The 21,907-nt window shown below is 34.7% G+C and overlaps 1 protein-coding gene across 1 annotated transcript in view; it reads left to right on the forward strand.

The window, feature by feature from the left end:
- The window catches only part of SHOC1 (shortage in chiasmata 1), a 48,783-nt gene that overhangs the window by 9,259 nt on the left and 17,617 nt on the right, over positions 1-21,907 (forward strand). The window contains exons 6-17 of the mRNA XM_072922621.1: positions 726-888; positions 2,731-2,833; positions 3,522-3,678; positions 4,959-5,066; positions 6,741-6,870; positions 7,702-7,796; positions 8,807-9,049; positions 10,217-10,654; positions 13,048-13,179; positions 14,575-14,751; positions 17,173-17,280; positions 18,884-19,071. Of these exons, the coding sequence (XP_072778722.1) occupies positions 726-888; positions 2,731-2,833; positions 3,522-3,678; positions 4,959-5,066; positions 6,741-6,870; positions 7,702-7,796; positions 8,807-9,049; positions 10,217-10,654; positions 13,048-13,179; positions 14,575-14,751; positions 17,173-17,280; positions 18,884-19,071 (2,042 nt within the window). The remainder of the gene's footprint in view (positions 1-725; positions 889-2,730; positions 2,834-3,521; positions 3,679-4,958; positions 5,067-6,740; positions 6,871-7,701; positions 7,797-8,806; positions 9,050-10,216; positions 10,655-13,047; positions 13,180-14,574; positions 14,752-17,172; positions 17,281-18,883; positions 19,072-21,907) is intronic.

A 21,907-nucleotide genomic window follows, 5' to 3' on the forward strand; every position in this document is an offset into this window, starting at 1 on the left:
ACCTGCTCCAAGAGGTCCATGTTTCTCTTTGTACTGAGGACTCCAGAGCTGGATGCAGGGTTCCAGCTGGGCTCTCCAGCAGAGCAGAGGGGCAGAATCCCCTCCCTCCCCTGCTTCCCACACTGCTTTAGATGCAGCCCAGGACACATTTGGCTTTCTGGGCTGTGAGTGCCCATGGCCAGCCTCCTACCCACCAGCATTCCCCAGTCCTGCTCACAGGGCTGCTCTTGACCTATTCATTCCCCAGCCTGTGTTGACATGTCATCTTTCTTGAAATCACAGTAATTTTCAAGCTTTTTTGTAGTTATTTTTTTCTTCATAATTAGGGAATCTGCAATTAGTTTTAGACATGTATGGAGAGGGTGCATCATTTGTACAATTAAAATTGCACTGAGGTAAGTTTCTTGGCCAGAACCTACTTCAGAAATTCCTTTATCATACTTGAAAGTGCAAACAAGGGAACAAAAAAATACCTTTTTTTTTTTTAAACAGGTATTATGTAAGACAAAAAGCTAAAGAAAACTAGAGGTTACCATGTAAACCGTAAAGTCTAGACTTCATTGCACTTCAAATGTTTTAGCATTTTTAAGCTTAAAGTTAAAAGCACTTAATTGTTTTGCTGACATTCATAGTATTCCAACAGTTGCTCAACAATTCTCTTTATTCTGATAATTCTTAGTATTTTTATCTTGTTTTACAATGTGTTTTTTCTTCTATTTTTTCAGATTTATGTTTGGAAGAGGAGTTTGTTTTTATTGATAATCTTGAACGTTTTAGTAAAAAATTGCCAACTTTATCTACACTTATGAGCAGACTACAGTTTTTTTTAGTGAAAGATCCCCTTTTGGATTCTGAAGGACAATTTTTAACAGCAGAGAATATTTGCAGGTACTTACAAATTTCTTTATAATATTAAACATAAAACATAGTCTGTGTATAATGCCATTAACATTTTTACATTTGTTGTATTTTACCTTTGTAACTAGTTTATGTTTGCTACAGGTAAAGACTTCAGCTTTTAATATTAGGAAAAAATCAGAAGGGTGAAATTTATATGCATTAAGAAAACTAGATTAATTAAATTGTCATTTTTACATTCTATAGGTGTGAAACGTTATCAGGATATTAGTTTTGGAATACTGAAAAAAATGTGCATCTTTAAAGGACCTAGTCCTTCCTCAAACTGACTGATTCCATATCATGAAAGTATCACTAAATTTAGTAAGGCTAGTATTTTACACATGCTTCCGTGTTCTTTTTTTCTCTCCTCTCAGATGTGCTGCCAGTAAATCCATGTTCTTGCCCTGTTGTATTTCTTCAAGTTTAAATAGAAATTATTTATGGTTTTGCTCAGTTTTGTATTGCTAGGTTGAATTTAATTGAATGATACCTATGTCATGAATTTGAACAAACCAATACATTTTAACTGGTATGTGTATCAAAAATGGGCCCAGTATTTTGTTAATATAGCCCTTGTGTACATACATTCATAAAGTCTGGCTAAGTCTTGCACTGATTTACTTCATGTCTGGACTACTTGTATTACTTCCTTTGCACTTGGAAGGGTTGCATGACTGACAGGCAAGGTAAAACAAATTTCAACTGAATCAACTGTACCCATAGAGTATAACAAGGAGGAATGGGGTTGTTTGCCTATTTTTTTGAAGTTGAGCCCCAGTCTTGCAGTGAATCTTGGATGTAAGACTGTGTGAATACTGTAAATACTCAGTGAAGAGAACATGATCTGAATTCTGTAATGACTTTCAGAAATACCAGTGATGGGAGAAAAAAAATGCTAGTGTGAAGCTTTACAGAAGTAGCTCTGACCTTCTGATCTGTGGTTGACTAGCAAAACCATGGACCTGTCCAAAGTGGGAGTCAATTTCTCGTAGTGTAGCACACAGGGACATGTATTTAGAGAAAGGGACTCAATTAGACAGACTTCAACTTGAATTAAAATTCATGAGTATCCCAAGGCTGGACACGGAACAGTTTGTACTCTGAAGTCTAAAATATTCCTCCAGAAAATAGTGGTGTCAGGGACTGATGAAGTTACTATAGATTTAGTGCCTGTAGGCACAAAGGGCAAGCCTGATGAAGCTCTTACTTTCTACCTGACAAATCTTCATCCCTGTGCTTCTTGTGTCCTTGCTTTACAATGCAAGTAGTAGTTTAATTCCTGAGTTTTACTTCCAAGTGTTTTAAAGTTTTTCAGTTAAACCAGGAACATACTTTTAGTTTTCACTTTAACTAGTAATAAGCACACTCTTCCATCTTTCATGCTGAATCTTTCCTGAAAATAGGGATGAAAGGTGGCAAAAGAGAAATAAGGCCAATAGATTATAGAGATTTTCTGTCTAGTAAAAAAAAAAAATTTACTTTGGAAGAAATTAGATCAGCAGCTTTTGCAGAAAACACTTTTACATGAGGGGACTTTTGTGCTGGAAGGTTGAAGAATTATAATATGAAGGTTTTTTTCTGTAACTGTTTAAGACAAGCCCTAATATTAAGCATTTTTACTCTGCATATAATGTATTATTTCTTGAAAATTTTCTTTGTTTGATTACACAGATAAGCACAGCATCACTTGGAATTGCCTTCTTAGAAAAGGCATGGATTTAGAAAAACTTTTGCCATGTATATTGCTATCAAGACTATTGCTAAGTGTTTCAGTTTTAGACATTAGGTAATACAAAGAAGTCACTTTCTTTCTTTTATGATCTTTTAAAGAGAATGTTTGACTTTCCAAAATGGAATGAAGGTGGAAGAGGGTCAAAATGAATTGCAGTGGATTAAAGAGTGTTTCTGTACTGTATCTATGAAAGATGAAGAGGTATCATCCTGTTGTTTCATATATAATAATATATCATGTTAGTGGTTATTCTATGTTATGCTTGTGTGTTTGCTCACCTGCAAGATCTCACTGAGTTCATATTTCCCAAATATTTCGAGCTTTCATGTTTCCAAGATTAGAAAACACTGGTATTATTTGTAGTTTTTTAATTCTTGGATGCTGTTTTTATGAATCTCTGCTCTGATAAACTGTTTGTCCTGGTACCTGATGTGTTTGCAGTTTTATGTAGATACTTATTTAACTAAGAATAAAAATTAATCAGAACAGGAAGCCATGACATGAGCTCAGGAAAGGGAAGGCTACTAGACATGTTCTGGGATTTGAGGAGCCAACTTGTCTTTTTTTTAAAGAAGTCAAATCTACTTTTTACTCCATTTTTCAAAATTCTAAAAAAGCAAACTTTCAGTAAAATAAATAAGGATGGAATGTGATTTGGAACGGTAAGTTAAGACTCCACTGACTCAATCTGAAGTTGTGTAACATTGTATTTTACCCTGCATTGAGCAAAGCTTTGTGTGTGCTGTGTAAATGTCAAGCGATTTCTCTCCTAAGAGCTCTTAAATTAGTTTAGAATTAAGTTATTTCAAGATTTTGAAGAAGCTTGGACTGTACAGTAATATGAAAGGAAATTTACTGTCCATTCTGTTGTGATTAATATTTTTTTCAGTATTTCCTGTTGCCTGTTGATTTCGAATTCGGCAAACCTAACAGTGGCAGATCTGATTGTGCTAAGATTCCAACATACTTGCAGCTAAAGGAGGTGTTAAATTTAGCTCCAGTCCCTGTAGATGATGAAGACCTTTGCAAACAAGTGATTAGAGAAGGTGAGGGTTGGTTTTCTTAAGCGCTTGACCTGATTTTCCTTTCATTTCAACACATTTAACACAATCAAGCTCTTGTATGTTGAGTTCACTTAAAAATTACTTCCCAGCTTATCAGATGAGAATTTCTGTGGATGAACTAGGACCTGTGTTACACCCAGATTTCTGGTATTAGAAATGTCTCCTTAACGGGTAGTAAACCACTTGCCATTTGATTTAGTCCAGGGTTGTGTTGTAATCTTGAACACAAATGTAATATGAGCCATGATTTGTGATATATAATTAACATAGCTATAGTAATTTGATCTTGTGCTCTCTAAAATGTTTTTAAGTTTACTTGCAGAGATATCCCTAAGAGGATTATATGCAGAATAGTCATACCATAAAAAAATGCTTTTGTTGCATTGTAATTGCAAACACAAAAGCAGATTTCTGGGGGGGAAATGGTTAAATAATTCCATGGATAATAGGATTATTCTCAATGACAATAATAGTTTCTTTAAAGGAATTTTAGAAAAATTACTAAATGCTTTTAGACTACTGATAAATATAACTTTGATGACAGTTATTGGCTAATGGATTGATTTGTATGACAGTATTTTGTTTAGTTATAATAAAAAGTCATTGCCTGAGGGTTGGTTTTTTGTAGTTTATTTTAAGTCCAAATAAATAATTGTCCACTTTTTTGGTGGACAGGAATGAGCTTAAAGAAGGCTTAATGCTTCTGAACATGGAGGATGTGTGCTGAATTCTGTGTCTCATAGGGCAGCAATTTGAAGTAAACCAGTCTCTTATTGATGACAGAAACAAAACTTTTAAAAGTGCATATTTGACTAAAACAGTTTCATGTGCATTCTTCTGATATATTTAGTGTCATGTTTGCAGCTGAGATTGCAGGGATTTGAGGATTCCGTACATAAAAGTAAACCTATTATTGGGGGGTTTTTTTAGTCCTTTTTTGATAGCAAAAGAATCTACAGATGCATACTCCTAGTAAAGTATATTTAGGCTACTTAATATAGTTTAGTTGTTCTGGAAATTATTGTAGTCATTAGATCTTGGGATAATTCAGATAGTGACTGTGCAATACTGTGAGGGACCTTTTCTCTTACTTAAGGGACAAGACTGAGCACTGCTCTAATCAGCTAAGGCATCTGGGGTTACTAAGCATGACTAATTTTTCATAACAATATATCATGGAGGTTCAATAAAAAGCCTGAATGCTCTGACAGGAAAAAATAATAAATGGTTCATTTATGGCACCTTTTAAAATCTGTTTTCAGATCTCAAAGCAGAAATTACATACAAAATAGAAATTTCCAAGTACTGTGCCATTCCGCAAGAGGTTTGCTCCAGTATTAGCACAAGTATGTTGGAATTCTGTGAGTCAGGTAGGAACATCTATATAAATCAAGGGGTGATATTTAAGATAAATTCTTCAAGTAGTTTCTCTAATATTCTGTTTGTGGGAGAACATCAGTAAGAAGATTCACTTTGTGTAATCTATTCTTTTGTACCCACACAATAAGGCGATAGAAGTGTCATACTCCTTTCTAGAGCTTTATAGTCTAAACACAACCAACTTTACAATTCCTTCATGTTGCTTTTGGCTGTAAGTGATGTCTACAACTTTTGCACTTTATTCAATTTTTAGATCTTTTTTTTATCTATCAACTCACTTACTGAGAAAGGGTAGATGAAAGTTAAGAATTCCAGTCTCAAAGGCATAAATAATTAGACAAATGCAAATATGAATAGTATTGGTCAAAAAGAAAGAATAGTCCTTTTTAGATACGTCAGGTATTTTTGCTGTCCTGAGACAAGCTTCTGTCCTGTTCAAAGTAAAGTCCTAAAATTGTTGCTCTTCACAAAAACTGGTTTGTGAACTGAAGTTCACAGGATGAGTTCATTGAACCATTTTTGTTCTAAGTGACTGAGAAAAAAGTTACACTGACTGGAAGTATGTTGCTTTCTTTTGTACCCACTTTAATTTCTTACCATTTTTTCTCCTACTTTTCTGATATGTTTATGTCCTTTGGCTTTCTGTCACTGTCCCTTCCCTTCCTGCCTAACAATCAGCATGTTAGGTCCTTTAAGGAGAAACTGTTAACGGCTGGATAGGTGACTGACTCCTAGGCTGCTTTGTGCCAATTGGCCACGCAATGTGGGTATGATGATTGCATCTACTTACTGCCTGTTGGAATGAATAGGGAATTGATTGTAAGTGTTTTTCCTTGTGGAGGCACTGATTTATTCACAATTTTTTTGCCTTAGTTTTCACAGAACATGGAACAACTGTGGGTTTTCTGATTTCTACTTTTGGGTTAGTAGAATGCCAGAGAGATTAATACCAGGGCAATCATGTGAACCACCAAAATCAATGAAGTTGCAAATAGGACTTGAATAAAATCCAAGAAATCATTAATATGTTCACATTTAATATGATTGGGAGTAAGAAAAAAAAGAACATTTAAAATGACTTGTAGAGGACTTTTAACCTGCCAGGTTTGTTTGTATACTGCTTGAAAAAAAAAAACCAAACTGGTGTTGTAATTAATTTCAGTGATCATCCATAGAAGTTTCAATGAGAACTAATTCTGCTTGAAGGAGTATTTTTTTCATTAAAATCCTGACTGTTTTTGAAGTTCCTGAGGCTGTTCTTACAGCAGCCACAATATTGCCTGTAGTCTCTCTCCCACTTAATTAACTTCATTTATGGAGGAATCATCTAAGAAGGATAAGAGGTATGAATATCAAAATCTCAGCCGTGGTACCTGATGATTTAATTATAAGAGTAATCTTATATGTGATGTGTATGTACCCAGAACTACATCAAAGCAATGTAATCTACAATTGTTTCCCCAGACTGTTTGGAAATAAGATGTGAAGTATTTGGGGCATACAGCTTATTGAATTGTCCCATGAAAATATTTTCTATTTTAATCCAGAACTTCACTTGTGTAAGATTCATAAGCATGTGTATTTCATTCACAAGTAGCTTTGTAATTTTTATCTTTATTTTTATTTTTGTTTTCATTTTGGCCGGGACGTTATGCAATTTCCAGCTGAATATATTCTGTATTTGAAAGATGAAATGGAAGTGCCTTTAACTCCTCCATGTCAACAACAAAGATCATGGGTTCATTTTCTGTGCAGAGGACTTCAAGAAGAACCTATTTCTCCCTCTTGTAACAGGTATTGACAATTTCTGGTAGTAGTGACAAACCTTGGTAGGGACAAATTCTGTGTCATAAATCCTCAAAATTATTGAAAAAAGTAATTTCATTGTATTTATGAATTGGTATTTATATTCTTTGAGCTGCATATATATTGTGGCTTGTGTGAGTGATGGAATGCACAGTCCATATGGGTGATTTTGTATGTGAGGACCCTGAAAAAGGAAAGGAAGTTTCTTCTGTAGACGTCTTTCTCTGGGAGGATTTTGTAGTCTGAAAATGCAGTCTCCTTTTTGCAGTAGGCAACAGTAAATATTTAAAGTATTTAGCAAGTATGTGTGTGGGTATATGTGTGTATGTATACCTATGGCTAGCACATATGTTGCACAAGGATCACCTGCAAAATGTCCAGAAGAGATATTGTAAGAAATTATTGTGTGTTTTGGGGATACCCTCCAACAATAGATTGCAGGCCTTTTCATGCCAACATAGGATTAGGATTGCTCCATCTTTTCCTTCTCATCTTATTTGAGACTAGCATCTCTTGCCTTGCTATCTTTCTAAAATCTGCAGGACGAATTTCAATATCCCTTTGGGACAGGAATTGTGGTCTAGACAGAATTCTCATTCAGTGCCGCTTTACTTCATGGCCCAGCCTTGGTGGCTCCTCCTCTTACTCTTTCCTCTCGTCCTCTGTATGGATAGGAAAAAATAATTAATGAATGAGTGAATGAATGGATGAATTTAAAGACAAAGTATATATTTAAAAGATAGCTTTTTATAAATCAAAATTCAATAGATAATGCAGATAAACTTCATATCTATACATTTTTTTTAATGTTCTTCATAGTATTTTGATTGCAGAGCCCTCTAGGGAATTCTTAGAATCTTTGGTATGGCAATCAGAGAAGTATCGGGATAATACGAGCTCTCTTTTGCTTGTCGGTAAGGATTTCTAATTGATAATCAATTTCTAACAGATGTTTGCAAGTTCCGTGTGCATGGAGAAATATAGCAGAAAAGATAATGTTATATTATGGAGCACATATTTTGAGTCATTGAAGTTTATCCAGTTACTGTAACCCTATGAAGTTTGTATGGTGTGTTTATTTTAGTACATATAAGAAGTTACAGTATGGCAACACAGCAGTTGGTATGCCATGTATCCTTCTATGGAAGTAATTAGAATTAAGTAAAAATTGTATTTTTTTGTGACAGTGTTCACTACTATTATATAAAATAACTACTTGGTGAAATTTGGTAATTTGTTTAACTCCTCCCTTTGCGCTATTTTCCCTTAAATAATGTTTCAAAATATGTAGCAATCAATACAATAGTACTGTTAATGGAAGATAATATTGTGACTTCACAAGAGTAGAAGAGAAGTAGAATATACAAAGCCAAAAGAAGCTGCAGTCTATTCATGAAAGTGCCAGAATATATGTTACTACTGTTCTTTCATTTCACTTTATTTGCCTTCATTTTACAAGTCTCAGGATTAAGTTATGTATATTGACTTGTTTTGTTGTCTAATTCATTTGTACATTGATTTATAGTTGAAAATAATGTATAATATGCTCATTACTGTTTCAGTTAATTTTTTTTTAGGTAAGGATTATTATAAGTCTTTGTAACCATGACAATAACCCACAGATAATTAGCAAGATAATTTGTAACTTTAGTAATGCAGCTACACATTATTACATTAAAAAAAAAAAAAAATTGAAACCCTCAGCCCTCTTACTCACAGAACTCAGAAAAGCACACTTCCTCTGATAATGTTAACCACCTTGCTCTTAAACCTATTGATGGACACAGAGTTACAAATGGAAGTATGAATAGTAGATATATGTAATAAGCCAAGAGTACTTGGGAGCTTTCATTTCCATAAGCATATTCTGTTTTCATCTTTCTAGATTATTGATATTATATGTTAATTTCTGATTCTTTTGTAGAGCATCCTGCTGTTAACTTTGCACATCAGCATCATTCACTGACAGAACTCCAGAAAAAGCTGCCACTTGAAGTTGAAGCACCAGTGCTTGGCTCACTAGAAGAGGGCTGGTGGCTTCATAGGGGTTTAAATCCAGCAGCTGTGGAAATTTTGGAACAATTCAATATGGATGGAAGTAATGCAAACAGTCTGCTCCCTACAGAAGTAGAAACATTCACACAATTTACATCATATCAATTAGAAAGTAAGTATCTTCTCTTTTTAAAAAAGTGATAGAAAGGCAGAGACATGTACTTAAACAGAGAATCACACAGGGGGTTACAGATCTCCAAGAACAAACGAAATTAATTATTTCTTATTCTTAAGAACAAAATGTTTTACATTAAAATGAAGGAAGGGTACTGCTGCAATTTTAAGGTGTACTTTCACTAACTCAGAAGAAATTGTAGAAAGAAAAATGTTGAACGACACAAAGTCATCTTTTCTATTACTGTGCAGATGAAGAATAGCATCCAATAGTAATTTTTAAATAAAATAGTTCCATACAGGAGAATTTCTTAAGAAGCAGTAGTTTTGCTTTAGCATATATTAATGAAGCAGATATTCACATAGTCCTACCAGCACAAGGTCAGTGGGGGGAGACAGTGCCTTCTGTCTCTGTATTATTAGTTTGTTTGCTGAGGAAAGTGAAAATTACTTATTTTGTGATGCTGTAGAGGGTTTTTTAACACAAACTATTTCAAATTTTAACAGCTCATCACTTCAGAATTTTGCATGGATGTTTTTGCATACTTATAATCAAACTTCAACAAAAAAAGCAAAAAGTTATTCAGATTTTGTTGCATAACTATGACTAGACTGCAAGGCACCAATTGTGGTTGTAGAACTCCGAGGATTGACAATAGCATGAGATATTGTGAAACACATAGACATTGCTCATGCAAGAACATTTCCCATTAACTGCTTTTTACATTTCTTTAATTGTTTAGCTACTGTGTTTCAGGTGGATGTGCAGCTACACTGCAAAAAAGTTGTAGTTCTAGTGAAGCATATCTTCAGTGGGAACTGTTTGCGTTCCTCTTTTTTCACCTCTAAAGAATAAAAATTGTAAATTTTTCTTCCAAATGAAATGTATTGTGTCCCACTTTCTAGAAATCTAACAATAAATCCCATGTAGATGATGAAAACTTCAAACAATAGCATGGCCTTCTGTATTGTAATATTGTGCATTTTTACTTAGGACTAATCAGTACAAGTTTTTTGAAAAGGGATCCTAGTGATCTGAGAAGGCACAAAGAAGTTTGAAAAATGCCTTCTCTGTAAATCATTCAAAGTCCTTAATTCCAATGAGGAGAAAGAAGAGAAAAAAAAAATCTGTGTCACAGCAAATAAATTAAATTGTATTTTTTAGGATGGCTTGAAGAGAAGAAATCTGTCACAAACCAAGAGCTGCTTTCTGCTGAAAAACATCAGTCAGAGAAAGTAGACTTGTCACTGCAGATTCAAAGGCAGAACTTTGCCATGAGTGCTCTGCCATCTGCCAAAATTCACAGTACAAATACATCTGTGGAAGAGCTTACTGGAGGAAGCATAAGCAAGATTAAGACAGAAGAAGCAATTTGCTTCTTAAACCAAGAAAAGAAAACTCCCAAACTATCTGAATCAGACAGCTGTACAGTTGTGTCTTTTAAACTAGACAACTCATCCTGTAGTGGAAAGCCTGCATCACTTGTACTGGCTTCTAAATGGGCCAACGATGATTCTGATCTGAACAACTTTATTATGATGAGATCTAAATATACAGTCACCCAAAGAGAGGAAAAATATTATGTAGATAGACCTGAAAAAGGTATGTGAACCAGTTTATTCTGCCATTTTTTCCAGATTTCTTCTCTATTTCACCAGTTACAATAGATGCTAGTTCATCCTAGTCAATTATTTGAAGTAAATTGGCAACATTTTTATTATCTTCAATGTAACTGAATTCTAGCTAAGTAACTTACCTTTTGTTCTTTTCCTTTAGATATATTAGAAGATTCTGGTTGGTTGGTTTACTTGGGATGGGGTGAGGGTGCATTGTTTTGGGATGGGATTTTTTTTTTTTTTTTTTTTTTTTGTTGTTGGAAGTGGTATCTCATAAAATATTTGTGTTTATTCCTATTCTGACAAAGTAACTCTAAATGGTACTTACTTTGAAAGATCTCTTCCATCCATGTGTTCTAAACTGGATCTCCTGGCCACTTTGGAGAAGTAGTAATCCTCAAATTCATTGTAGCTATCAAATAGCAAGTATCAGTACTTACTTCTGTAACCTAGGAAATGAGCAAGAGTTGTTCATTTGAGCCAGTTATGTTGGTGCAAACCCAATCAAATCATCAAACAATGCACCAAAACAGATATTAGGGAAAACAGAAAATTGTTGGTAGTCTTGTTCTTGTTGATGGCAATACTTGGGAAAGAATATCAGGCTATATGTTCAGCATTGAAGGAATCAAAATAGCAGAGAGAAAAAAGAAAGTAGAAGAATATTCTTATTTGTTTTGAAAAAGAAGTATTTGTGACATAAAATGGCAAGTAATAGTGGCATACTGCCAAATTCACTTTTCAAAATGTAATTATATTTTTTAAAAATTTTGAAAATTTTCTTTCATAGGGCAAAATTTTGATCTTAACTTTTATCTGTGTTTCAGTTAAATGCCCCAGCATTAAAAAACACCAAAACCAAACAGCTGTTACATAAAATCCTCAGCAATAGTTCCTGTAGAGTTGGAATGTTTAATTGCAAGCTTATGTAACCTTCTGGGAGTTTTGGGGGTTTTTTTGGGTGGTTTTTTTTGTTTGTTTGTTTTGGTTTTTTTTTTTTTTATATAAAATTCGCATGTTTCTGACACTCTCGGAGATGCATAAATCTTTTCATAGCGTCAGAAAGCAATAATCCAAATTTTAGTAGGTGCCAAGGTACGTGAAGTTTTATGCTGCCATCTAGTGAACGTTGACCAGAACCGCATGGCCTAACGAGGAATCCAAGTGTATTGAGAGAAAAGCTTTCGCATTCACGAATGGGCTTGGGAGGGTTTAAGAAGATTCAATGCAGATTTGGGCAAGTGTACAGGTAGACCACAGTATTGCAGAGCAGTTATGCCTGACATATAGAGAAGCCATTAAAATATGGAGGTCTGTGATAGGCCACATCAATGTAGAAATAATACAAAACATTGCATCCTTTAACAATAAAGAAACGTTTTTATCAAGGGTCATTCTAAATCTAGATGAAAATTGAAAGGCCAGCAGTGCTTGTAAGGCCTCTTCATTGTTTGACTTATTTTTTTAAAGATATTATGGTGTGTAGTGTTTAAAAAATATGCAGGAGGGAAATAGTAGAAGAAACTCAGTGATTCAGTTTTGAACCCCAGATATCTTTTCAAAATAAGGCAAGTTATCTAAGTTAACGTAATAAAAACTCAGTTTTTCTTTGCCTTCTGTCTCTGTATTATTAGTTTGTTTGCTGAGGAAAGTGGCATTCGTAAGTAGAAAAATCAATAATATTTATAAGAATATTCTTATTCAATAAGAACCCTTCTCACAGAAAAATAATCAGAATAAAGAGACAGAAGAAGCTTTGTGGCCAGAAGTTGAAGCTCATGCATAGCATATATCAGGAAGAAGGGAAGGCTACTTAGAAATATTAACAAGTTTCAAAAGATAGCTAGATGACAGGCAAAAAAATAATTTTCAATATGCAATTTTTTTTTCCCATTTGCAACTTCTATGTTCTTTCTGCATGTCTTGAAGTATCTAAACTTTTCTACTCAAACTCGCTGATGTATTTTTCATAGTTTGAGCTCCTTATGGTCAGCAGCATCTTTTCTGTCATGCATGTTTTTTCTCAATATAAAGGCATATGAGGTTTCCTATGGAGCTATATTATAGACCAGTAGTACCAGCTCCTTAACTTTCACAGCTATATATTTCTACCTTTAGGAAGAGCAATCTAATAATGCCTGACTTCTTGGGCTATCAAGGCAGACAGGGCCAAATCTGATTTTGTGTTTTATGGATTTTTGTACTGTATAAGCCCAGGAAAACAAAAAAGAATTCATGAAGCGAAAACGTATGTTTCACAGAAACAACTTAATTTGAAAGTATTTTTTGCATGTAGAGTCATTTATAGAGCAGTTTTCTTATTCATTGAGCTGGTATTGTGATATTAGCTAAATATTCCCTTGTGGTTTCATTATTTAGTGGTACAGCCTGAAGAGCAGCATATGAGTGTTCACAAAGAGGACGATTCTTTTTGTGAGACCGTAAAAACAGAGATAAAAACCCAAGAGAATAAAGAATATTACAGTATCGCTGTCGATATTCAACCATCAGGTATGCACTATTTTTGGAACCGCTTTACCTTCTCCCAGGTAATTAGTGACAGGACAAGAGGAAATGGCATCAAGCTGCACCAGATGAGGTTTAGATTGGATATTGGAAAAATCTTCTACACTGGAAAAGTGGTCAGGCATTGGAACTGGCTTCCCAAGGTAGTGGTGGACTCACCATCCCTGGCGGTGTTAAAAAAACCTGGGTATGTGGCACTTGGGGACAGGGGTTCGTGGTGAGCATGGTGGTGCTGGGTTAACAATTGAGCTCAATGATCTCACTTATTCTGTGATTCTATATAGTTTTGCAAACTAATTTGATATAAAATAGTACTGCTCAGACAAATACAGAAATTGTTAGACTTAGTCTCTTTGTGGCTGAAAGTATTGCAAGTAGATGGATATTTATTTTGGCACAGAGGTGAGAGTGTGCTATGGAGCAGCATCTTAAGACAAAAGCCAATTGCATGCAAGGTAAAAAGAGTAACTTGGACTTAGAGTTATGTCTGGCCAAAATCAGCAGGCATGAAGTCTCTTAATGCCAATCAGTACTTTCCATTTACTATTCTGCATATTTTTGTCTGAGTAAATGAGAAATGGAAATTGAAGAGATCAGTAGTCATTCTGATAGGAAAGGTCTTTAACAGTAGAAATCATCAATGAATTTATCTCAGACATAACTGGGCCTTACCCCTTGAACTCTGGCTGTTGTATGAGGCATTGTATCAAAGAACATGACTGACAACTCTTTTCTCATGCAGTAGAAATGGTAGAGAAGGACCTAGAAAATTAAAAGTACCCTGCTCTAGGAAGGTGTAGGCCTAGTACAGATTAGTTTGGTTTTCCTTCACAATACATTGATTCCAGCCTTGATTCCAGGATTTTCTTTCACAGAGCCAGTGAAAGAGTAGAGCAGTCTTTTCATCTATTCCCACATGAGATGGAAATCATAGCTTTAAGCTTATTTTTAATTTTTTTCTCTAATAAATTTTGAATCAAAATTGCTTTAATGCAACTGGGGAGAGAAAATAAAGCATTTCTGCAGTCAAAACAAAAATTAGCATTTTGGAAATGACTATGATGTAGAAGCAGGCTGCTGTAAAACAACTGAATAGCAGAACAATCTTAGTGTGAGTCACAGCAGTAGAAAATCCTAACTTCTCTTGGAGTTTGATCATGTTATGAAATACATGGAACAATGTGGTCACCTGCTGTGAGTATCAGCTGATTGCTACCACTGCAGGAGGCTCTGTGGCAAGTGACTTTTTTCATTAATGTTGCAGCTTTCATGAACAAGATATCATTGGTAATCTTTTGCTGCATTTTTTGAGTGTTCATGTCCAGTAGTGGTATGTGAAACCAAACTTCGTTATTGTGTTTTGTTCATTGTGTTATCCAGAAAGCCAATGCCAGGCATACTGCCTCTTGGAAGAAGCAGCCATTCCTGTTCTAAAAGATTTGACACATCTGGGTGTACTTGCTTCTGTTAATTGGAGCTTTGACAGTGTTAAATTTGATCATACAAGGTTTTTCTTAAAACAGCAAGAGAAAGTGATATGTGATCATTTCAAACAAAGTAAGTGTTTAAAACATCTGTTCTTCTTTAAAACCAATACAGATTTGATTAGTGAAACAAGGTTCAAGATGTTTTATAAATTAATGGCAAATATTTGAACAGTTTATCTTATAGAGTTACAACTACTGATTTCCTCTTTTATTTCAAAAATATCTCTGTCTTCAACATTACACTTATTAACCTCAATATTGCAATACAAAATTATTCTAATTGGATTTCAATTTAAAAGATTTTACATACGCTTCAGAAATGTTGTTTCTATAGCAAACAATGGGGGGTTTTTTCATGCTAGATTTTAAAATTAACAGTTGTTCATGTGGTTTTGTTGTTTCTTTTTTTTATATCTATATTTTGTCATACCTGCATGATGCTAAATACTATGCCCATGTTAGAAATGAAGAGGAAAAAAAATCCATAATGCTTTTGTTTCCTTCTGACTTAATTTCTCTCCTATGTGGCATGTGAAAGCCCTATAAAACCAGAAAAATTAGGAGGAAAATCATCAAAGATAGTGACCCCTTACAAAGATTTTTGACTGTAAAGAGAGTCAGTAAAACTTCATAACAAAATAGAGACAGGTTTGAGGAACATTTAGGAAGTTACTTGGTATTTTGTGTTATTTTTTGAGTTGTACAGCTCATGGCCGAGAACTAGTTGTAAGAATAACATAGTAGGCTGTCTACTACCTGCCATGTTTCTATATTATGTCATAAATTATGCAATAAACTCTTGCTGTCTCAATTTCATTACTTTCTGTGTTGCATGTATTTTTCTCAAAGAAAACATTAACAACCATGAAACCACAAATGAGAAAGAAGGCAAACAAAAAGAAACTGTAGTTGGCCCTACAGAATGACAGACTGTGGTTTTAAAATTAATATTAAATTATATTAAAATTATCAGCAGCAGTATTCTCTTAATGTGAATGAGTTTACAAAAAATACACCATCTTCACAAACACGAGGGATAAACATGGTATCTATATCTGTATCAGTAAATCGCAGAAAGGAAACCATTAATGAGAAAAGTGTACACAGAATTACTACTGCTTCTCTGAATCAAGGAAAAAAATTGTGTAAGAGTCTGCATTTCAGTACAAGAATAATTTAAGAAAACTTACATCCTCTCAAATGCAATTTACATGCTATAGAAATTGCATTTTTTCCCAGCTAAAGCAGCAGAAGAAAGTAAGAACTTTCTTGCTGGAAGGTCCACAGGAACAAGAGAGAAAATACTCAATTCATTCCTAATGAGTATTTCTCTGTGTCTGTATGAGATACAAAAATCTCCCTGGTAACATACTTCTTTTATTTCCTTCCTGGTTTTAAATAGTTTCACAATATCCAGTCTTATTCCACTTTTCTCCAGACTCTGCTGATGTATTTCCTCCTTAGTCCCTGAGTGAGCATACAAAACAATCACTTACTGTGATGGTAGCGATCTATTAGCAGATTACTATTCCCCTGCTGGACTTTTATGCATCAAATATCACCAAGTGCTCCAGTCTTCCACCATAAAATAGTTTCTTACTGTGTTCCTTTGTTTCTAAAGGACCTGTGTTCCTCACAGAGTTTTTATAGTGATTGGTGTAAAGAGTTGGATATAGTCCTTTACTAACAGAGCTGAACATTAACTTTCTATCTTTTAATGAAGAATAGTAGCAAGCTCTTTGCCTTTCATGCAGTTTCCAGCTACGTCCTTCTGTATGCTGTGTCCTTAAGTTGGTTTTTCCTTCCTTGTATTTTTGAATTAAAAGTTATGGTAATCCGTGTACACAGAACTAGCTATTATTTTTCTCCTAGAATGCAACTTCAGCTAGTAATTTATTCTTTTAATAATTTTCCTCAATCTTTCTAAACATCTTGAAGTATGTGTTTTGTTATTAAGCACACTTACTCTGTAGTTGTGTTTTCAAAAATCTCTGGTTTATGGTGATGAACTGCACCATTACCTATGTGCAATTTTCAAAAATACCTTCTGTCTTCAGACTAGAAATTCCTTCCTGTTCAGTAAAGTCCTATAATATATATTCAAAATGGACACAATACAGAACAGGAAGCCCATAAATTTGTTTGGTGTGTATGGGGCTAAGAAGAAGCAAATGTCATTCAGATTTACATTCTTGAAAGTGAGAATTCTCATCTTGGGATGTTAATTAGGTGCAGAGAATTGCCACACTAAAATAAGTAAAGCAACAAAAATATTGGCCAATTGCCCTCGGTCAGATGACCAGGGAAATATCTTAAGCTATTTGGCAAGACCACCAGATCTGAAGGCTAAACTTCGAAGGTTATCCATGTTCAAGTATGTTTAATGAAAATGCTTAGATACCAGGATCTTTTAAGCTAACTACACATATATATGTAAAACGTGAGTTGTGACATCATATGTAGCCCACGCCTCTGTCTTCTATTTATAAAGGTCGAATAAATGAGAAGGAGATAATGCTGTTCAGACACGCTGCTCTGGTACACCTGCTGGTAACAGTTCGAGATCTGCTACTAACATGTGGCTTGGACACAGCTCTAGGTTTGTTTTCAGTGCTGCATAATGATACCCAGAAACCCAAAACTTTGTGTGTGTTCTGCAGACAATCCCTTATGTTTGGAGCTGTGACTCTTTGCCATCAGGGTATATGATCAGTTCATGACTAATAGACCGAAACTGTTATAATAACAGTTATTCCATTTGTTAAGAACTTTCACATATATAATATGTCTTGTATCTCAGAATGACAAATTTTTGTTGGAATCTCTATGTGGAAACTGAAGAACATGCAAAAGTCAACTCCTTTTCTATTTACCATATATCTTTTCTGAGTGTGGAACACTTTCCGCATAAAATATTGTTAGGCTCTGTGAAAGCGATCTACTTAAATCAGAGAGCATTTTAAGCAATATCTTAAATATTATCTAATATGTCATGAGGAAAGAGGCTTGAACGTGCAACACTGGACTTATGTAGAAGCGCTTTTTTTAACTTTTCTGGTCTTATTCAAATTTGGAATATGGCAATCCATTGTAACCCAGTTTAATGCCTGAAATGATAATGCTGAGCTTGTCAAATTCCTGTAGTTGTATGTTTCGAATTTTCAAATACCTCTGTCAGGCTAGGTCTACAAGACATTGAAGTTAGTGTATATGAATACCCTAGGAAAGTCAGACTCCTTCTTTCTTTATAGAAGATAAAGTTGCTTCAGAGCATCTACCTTCAGTCAGTCTGAACTATCCCTGGATGGATGATGTTTCCTTAAAATTGATGTAAAATCTAAAACATCTGCCATAGGCTAAACTGTAAGGGAATATACTTTGTCTTTCCTTAAATATTTCTAGCAATAAAAGAGTAGGAAGAAGAATACAGAATTAATATCTAAGTAGAATCCTAAGTACATATCTTTTCTGTCATTACTATAAACAATGTAGAAGGATGGGAGGAAGAAAAATTAGCAGTTTTTCCTGTACTCATTTTTGTAGCAGAAGCACTCCTAGATTGTATTTCAGAATTGCAAAAGCACCTGTGTTTCCAAACTGAGCAACGGCTCACACAGGAAATTGTACAAGTAAAAAAGATCTGAAAAAAATTAGAAAATTGGGCAAGATACTAAGTAGGCCTTGTCGTGTTCAGTGTTGTGTTGTTGCGCTGTGTGATTCATCATGTAGTTATGTTGGATGTATTTTTTTCTTTATGTATTTTCTGATAACCCCAGCATTGTTCACCATTTATACATAGAAGGTATTCAGAGTTGAGTGTAGTTACGATAATATGTAGAGTGGTAAACATGCAGGACAATCAAGCTTTAGACAATGGTGATAGAAATAGTGTTGTTAGTTAGTATAAATAATACAGATTAGTTAAGTATAAGAGTGTTGCTGCCAGCATCTGCAGCTTCAGGATGCAGTCTTGTATAATTCTATCTGGAGTTACATAGAGGATACCACATCAGTTTTATAAACACCATTTATGTACCCGATAAGTGGCCATACTCTCCTTCCATACTGGGGAGCCACTAACATTCATCTGTTTTTGTGCAAGATAACATCATATAGATGTTAAATTGATGTGCAGATTGAGCACAATGCTTGACAATTATCTTTTGTCACTTCATTTATTTCTTTTGTTGCTCCATTAACAGGTTATTTGTCCAAGGCAAAGGATGTCTATAAAAACATTTTAGAATCCTGCTTGAATAATATCTGGAGGCAGCTGAAGATTGTACAGTACAGCAGCCAGAAAAAGCATGAAACACATCCCAAAATAACAGCACTTCAGTGTGAAATATTAAATTGGATGAAAAGTTGTGGAGAGAGCCACAGTGTTAAGGTTAACAAAGTAACCAATTTCTCTTAACAAACAAAATTTTTCCAGATTACATGAGTAATAGCAAGACTATGTTTGAACAAGGGTTCATTTATGAAAAAAGTCAAATAATTACCTCATGGTATCTATTAAATAAGGCTAAATAAATTTTAAGAACTCTGTCACAGCAGTACAAGTTTTTGGTTGGTCAAATCTCCCTTTGTTGCATGCATGAAATAACATACAAAAGAGTTTTAGCATTGCCAGGGCTTTATCTTGTTTGATGTGGTTTTGTTTTCCTGATAAGTTTATTGTGTCACATCAGTTACTAAAAATTATAATACAACCTTTTATTTTAAAACCTCAGTCATCTGGCACAGAGAGAATCATAGCACATATCATGATTGTGTGCTTTAATGGTGTGGCTTGGAGCGCACATATGTCAAGGAGTGTGTGAGTGGTGTTATCCACAGATAACCTCTGCTTAACCAGTGTATCTGGCAGACTTCCTGGCATTTGAATGGTATAAAAAGCAAATATATGTGAGTGATTGTTTTGGCATAGAAGAGAGAGTTCTGGAGGATATTCAAATTACCAAAATATTCTCTTTTCTGGACATGTGAATACTTTGGGTGATATGACACAGTGCCAAACATCTCCTTCCCTTGCACAATATTTATTATTTCTTTACAGAATACTAATCACATTAGGAAACAGAATGAAATGTGTAGTGCTTAAAGTGTTCTAACTTTTTGGAATAGAATTTAGGATCCTAAACACAACCAAAAAAGATCTTTAAGTTTATTTTAGCTTCTTTCCATACTTCACTTCCTGAGGATTTATTCTTCCTGTATTTAAGAGTTGCATTGGGAGGTCTGAATATCTTTTGATTAAATTTTGGTAGAAGAACAATGTATCAACTTATTATATACCCTTTCTGAATTTAAAATTAAAATGAAGCAAAAAAGATAAAATGGTGCTGATTGTCTTGTTGTCTGTCCTTCAACAGACACAGATGATTTTGCATCCTTTTTGTCTTCTTAAGAGCAGCACATTTTGCTTTGTAATACTAGGATTATGTTGCAGTAGGAGGCATGTGAGAGCTTGATGTCATTTTGATGTCAGCTCTTCTTGGCTTTTCTTCTGAACTCCACTAGCCAAGATTTTTAAAAATTTTTATCTATAACTCCTGAGTTTTGACTTGTTTACTTGACTTAGTCATGCAGGGATATGCATGCAATATAATGCTATATATTATTTTATTCACAATTACTAATTGTTTCCTGTTTCCTAACATTCAGAGACAGGTTTTAATGAGCCTGGCTAGGTAGAAGAAGTATTCCAGTTGAATAAGAAGTAAAAGTTGTATTCTATAAACTATTTACTATCACATCAGATCAGTACCAGTTCTGTCGTACCACATCAATATCAGTTCTGTTGTATCACATCAATACCAGTAAATATGATATGAAATAGGATAGTCTTATGATCCTTTTATTAGCCAGAATTTTTATTGATGCAGGACTGTAATGGGACATGTCCTTTGTAAGGTAGAAGTTACTGCTGGTTTAGAAAAAAAAAAATTCCTCTTTGTTTTATTATCTTTTATACTCACGATTTGATAGAAAATTATTAAAAATTTTATATAGCTCGCATGAACATATAATGAATCTGCTGTTGAATTGTGTGCAGAAAAGCAGGTCAACATTTTTATATGCAGCTGTCCAAAACTGCTCATAAGGATGCCAGTGGATTGTTGAGTTGCTCTTCTGTGCACCTACTTATGGAAATTGAAATCTGCCTCTGCCTGTCTGACCAGAAGTTCTTTTCTGCCAAGATCTAACACTCTTTTAATATTTACACGTATGATAATCTTATGTCTGTAAATCTTAAGAATCAGACATATGATTCCTTAACATAATATCTTGTGTACAACATGAAAAGTATCTGTAGAATGGCATAAAAGTTCAGAGAGCATCCTGTCAGAAAGCATGGTGATGTATTTAGGTACATGTTCTTCTTTATATACTTAGTGTAGCATGTGTTTAGTTTGTATCAGTTAAAATTATGGACAAGGTAAACATCTTCTGTGGTGGGGATTCTTTTTAAGACTGTGTCAGTTTGGTAGATTCTAATTCTTTTCAACATTTTTGTCTTAATCAATATTCAGTGAGTCTCAGATCTCTGGCAGAAACACTTCTGTGACTCCATCTACAGATTGGAAGATCTTTCTAATCAGTTCCGCAGTAAATCCAGTACCTCCCTCTGTTACATAAGTACCTTGCAGACTGAATTCTAGATATCTTCAGCTTAAGTTTTGTCTCCATAAGGATAATGTTTTTAATGTGACAGATCTGTCTAGTACAATAGTAATAATGGGATATAATATCTTTAGATAGTGTTTTTAAGTAGGTTCACAAGCATTCTTTTTGAGCTCAGGAGCAAGTCAAGTCAAAAGCCAAGCAAGCGAGGCAGAAGCCTGGCCTGCCTGAGCAGGGATCTTCTAGAATTTAGGGGGAAAAGCAATGTATATGGATTTGCGATATCACTTATGAGCAGGTGACACGAAGGGACTTCAGTGAGGCTATTCATTCCTGTAGGGAGAAAATTTATGTGGCCAAAGCTCAATTGAAGCTCAAGCTGGCCAGCACTGAATGACAAGAAGGGCTTTTTAAAAAAGTCAAGAGCAAAATAAGAATCAGAGACAACATTGGTCTGTTGCTCAACAAAGTTGGTCACCTCACAAATTGGGATATAAACAAAGCAGAGACATTCAGTGCCTTCTTTTGCCTGTCTTCAACCCCCAGAGCCTGGTGTTAGAAGACTTGACTGAGGATAAAGGTGGACTCCCAGCCAATCC

Source organism: Taeniopygia guttata, chromosome Z (genome assembly GCF_048771995.1).
Source record: "Taeniopygia guttata chromosome Z, bTaeGut7.mat, whole genome shotgun sequence".
Taxonomy (NCBI): Eukaryota; Metazoa; Chordata; class Aves; order Passeriformes; family Estrildidae; genus Taeniopygia; species Taeniopygia guttata.